At 51.5% G+C, this 3,584-nt stretch overlaps 1 protein-coding gene across 2 annotated transcripts in view; it reads left to right on the top strand.

Annotated features, from left to right (window-relative positions):
* The window catches only part of xylb (xylulokinase homolog (H. influenzae)), a 15,606-nt gene that overhangs the window by 7,078 nt on the left and 4,944 nt on the right, over positions 1–3,584 (top strand). The window contains exons 3-11 of one of the 2 annotated variants that reach the window (XM_017303156.1): positions 1,500–1,582; positions 1,654–1,723; positions 1,799–1,879; positions 1,956–2,042; positions 2,296–2,424; positions 2,514–2,579; positions 2,696–2,768; positions 2,842–2,960; positions 3,052–3,133. In XM_017303156.1, the coding sequence (XP_017158645.1) occupies positions 1,500–1,582; positions 1,654–1,723; positions 1,799–1,879; positions 1,956–2,042; positions 2,296–2,424; positions 2,514–2,579; positions 2,696–2,768; positions 2,842–2,960; positions 3,052–3,133 (790 nt within the window). Of the gene's footprint in view, positions 1–1,356; positions 1,583–1,653; positions 1,724–1,798; positions 1,880–1,955; positions 2,043–2,295; positions 2,425–2,513; positions 2,580–2,695; positions 2,769–2,841; positions 2,961–3,051; positions 3,134–3,584 lie in introns of both variants that reach the window. The other variant, XM_008402152.1, reaches the window with a different exon arrangement.

The following is a 3,584-nucleotide window of genomic DNA, read 5'->3' as shown; positions in this document are numbered from 1 at the left end:
CCGATCCTGCGGCCCGGCAGCCCCACCTGGCAGTGCATGGTCTCATTATCCACAATGTTCACGCTTGTGAGAAAAAGGAAGTAGAAAAAACAACAGAAATCAGCTGTATGAACGAAAAGGGCAGCTCTGAACCCAACCCAGCTGTATCCCTGCTTCTCTTGATGAAGCCGACTGCTGTCCCTTAACACCTCGTAGGTCTTCCGATAGGCCACACTCTCTGTCCCAAACTGACTTTGGGACTGCTGCGGGTTTGGGTCCAGCTGTGCGGTGCGCGCTGGACCCAAATGCATCTTCACTGCCTTCAGGTATGTTAAGTATGCGTAGATTGGATCTGTGAGATCGATGTTCCAGGTTCTCCAGGCGTTCCAGCAAGGCTGCGTTTTGGGCCTGGAGAGTCTAAACGACAGTTATCGGCCTCCAGGCTTTCCGCTGCTACAAGGCGGCCCTGAAAAGAGCCAACTTCGTCCCGCAGTCCGTCCACCGACGCTTGTGGCCACGTCCTCTTTAAAGTTGTTCCGCTGCTCAGATAGTTCTGTGACCAGTGGGGACATGGAAACAGGATCGCCGCTTTTACTTTCGCCAGGTGGTTCAGTGTCGGTGGAGGCCGCGGCCATTAGGGCCACCTTGCTAGCTAGGCTAGTCGTTCGCCTGGTTGAAGTAGGAAGCTTTTGTTGTTTAGGATTATCGCTGGCCATTATAACGTCGCTTCTGTCAGTCCGGTGCTTGATAGAAGTGCATAACTCTGGTTTTAAAGTAATTTAAAGAGTTGGCCGGGAGCTCCTTCACCCTGCTTCCTCCTCCTACATCGCCAAACCGGAAGTCCCACTATAAACTACCTTCTGTAAGCATATCTTTTAGGAATAAATCTGCTCTGATGGTGAAATGCTCAGAGCAACCGAGGCGCTAGCAACCCGGCTTAAACAAAGAAAGAAAGAAAATAAACACGTTTTTGTTGTTTTTTTTAGTTTCCTAAAAACAAACAAGAAAGGTTTAGTCTGGCGGATACACTGGGGGAAATGTTTACATTATTAATTATAGCTAATTATGGCTCTGCGGACATTTATCTCAGATATATATGCAAACAATAAAGACCAAAGATTGTTGTTGATTATATTATGTTAGCATGCTAGCTAACATAATATAATCTAAAGTTGTGTCTTTATTAAATATTAGCAATGCTATACCTTAATGTTAACGTTCTAAAAGCTAATTGTGAATTCATTTAGCATTTGGATTTTAAAATTAGCATTAGCTTTCCTACATTCACTGCCTATGTCAGGTTTACTTAGCCATAGCTTGCTAATGTTAGCTGTACTGTTAGCATACTAACATTGACTTTTTTGTATTTTAACTCAGAAGTCTGATGTAGTCCTTTACCAGCTTCACCACTCTGAACGAGTCAGCAGTTCATGAACTGTTGAAAGCTCTGGGTTAGTGGAGGGAAGCAGCTGAAAGTCAGTCCTGGGGCTGGGCCAGTAATGGGTGTGTTGGTTGTGCAGCTGAAGGCGGTGGCCGTCGACGGAGACCTGGGCCCGGTCCATCAGGACAGCGTGCAGTTCGACTCAGAGCTACCTGAGTTCAGGTAACATCCAGCAGCTTTTGTTCTGAAAGGGTGTGGCCGAGGCTTTTATTCTGAAAAGCGTCTTTGTTCAGGACTCAGGGAGGAGTTCACATCCATCCTGACGGGCTGACGGTCACCTCACCTGTGCTCATGTGGGTCAAGGTGAGATGGTTGACCTGGAGCTGAGGTCAGCTGACCCGGATCATTCTGCCTCCTGATTGGCTGTCTGTCTCTCAGGCTCTGGACCTGCTGCTGGACAGGATGAAGGCGGCGGGATTCGGGTTCTCCCGGGTCCGGGCGCTGTCCGGTTCCGGCCAGGTCAGGCTCTGGGTTCTGCTGGGAGTGGGTTCTCCAGAACCGGTCCAAAACCCTTCCTCTTCCTCCTCCTCCTCAGCAACATGGCGCCGTGTTCTGGAGGACCGGAGCGGCTCGGACTCTGACCCAGCTGGACCCGGGTCAGAACCTGCACCAGCAGCTGACGGTGTGTGTGTGTGTCCTGATGGTGTGTGTGTGTGTCCTGATGGTGTGTGTGTGTCCTGACGGTGTGTGTGTGTGTCCTGATGGTGTGTGTGTGTGTGTGTGTCCTGACGGTGTGTGTGTGTGTGTCCTGATGGTGTGCGTGTGTGTGTGTCCTGACGGTGTGTGTGTGTGTGTCCTGATGGTGTGTGTGTGTGTGTGTCCTGACGGTGTGTCTGTCCTGACGGTGTGTCTGTCCTGACGGTGTGTGTCCTCAGGACAGCTTCTCCGTCCAGGACAGTCCCGTGTGGATGGACTCCAGCACCGGGCCGCAGTGTGATGCCCTGCAGGAGGCAGCAGGGGGCGCCATGAGGCTGGCAGACATCACTGGATCCCGAGCCTATGAGGTTCACCTGTCTGTCCACCTGTCTGTCCACCTGTCTGTGTTTCTGCTGGTCTGTCTCTGTCTGAAGGACATGTCCATGTCCTCCTGCAGCGCTTCACAGGAAACCAGATCTCCAAAGTGCGGCAGACTCGACCGGACCAGTTCCAGGACACTGAGGTCAGAGCTACAGCAGTAGGCCCCGCCCCTTTAGGCCCCGCCCCTTTAGGCCCCGCCCTCTTATGCCCCGCCCTCAGGTGATGTGTTCCTGTCTCATGTCCCCTTGTGTCTTTCAGAGGATCTCATTGGTCAGCAGCTTCGGGGCGTCTCTCTTCCTGGGTCGCTATGCTGCCATAGACTACAGTGACGGTACTATCTGACCCCTGACCTCTGACCTCTGGTCGCTCACATGATCAGGAAGCTTTTCTGATTGGTCCATCAGGTTCTGGGATGAATCTGTTGGACATCCGGGACAGGATGTGGTCTCAGCTCTGCCTGGACGCCACGGCAGCCAACCTGGAGCGCCTGCTGGGAGAGCCGTGTCCGTCCACCGCTGTCCTGGTAACTGGGTTAACTGGGTTAACTGGGTTAACTGGTTTACTGCTCTTTACTGGTTCCTTCCTGTCCCTACTGGTCCTTCTTGGTGTTGCAGGGCCCCGTTTCGTCTTTCCTCCAGCATCGCTATGGTTTCTCTGGGAGCTGCAGCGTTGTGGCGTTCACTGGAGACAACCCAGGTGGGACAGAGCAGGACGACGAAACAGCAGGGGGCAGCAGGGACACCGGGAGGCAGCAGGGGGTGCAGCAGGGACAGCAGGGGGCGCTGTAGGGGCAGCAGGGACAGCAGGGGGCGCTGTAGGGGCAGCAGGGACAGCAGGGGGCATCAGGGACAGCAGGGGGCGCCACAGCTGCACTAATCTCTTCTAACTTGCACAGAGAAATGATGAAATTTAATTATTTAATTTATTTTATTGGAAAAATAAAATATGTAAAATATTTTTTTGAAAATTTAAAAAATTAAAAAAAAAATCTGAAATTAAATCTGAACAAGAAACATTACAGATTAATTTAAAATATAAAAATGAGATGAACCTGAATAATGTTTGCCGGTCCAGCAGGTTCTGGTCCAGCAGGTTCTGGTCCTGCAGGTTATGGTCCTGCAGGTTCTGGTCCTGCAGGTTCTGGTCC

Source organism: Poecilia reticulata, unplaced genomic scaffold (genome assembly GCF_000633615.1).
Source record: "Poecilia reticulata strain Guanapo unplaced genomic scaffold, Guppy_female_1.0+MT scaffold_190, whole genome shotgun sequence".
NCBI lineage: Eukaryota > Metazoa > Chordata > Actinopteri > Cyprinodontiformes > Poeciliidae > Poecilia > Poecilia reticulata.
Note: the sequence above shows the minus strand (reverse complement) of the source record. Positions and strands in the feature narration are given on the sequence as shown.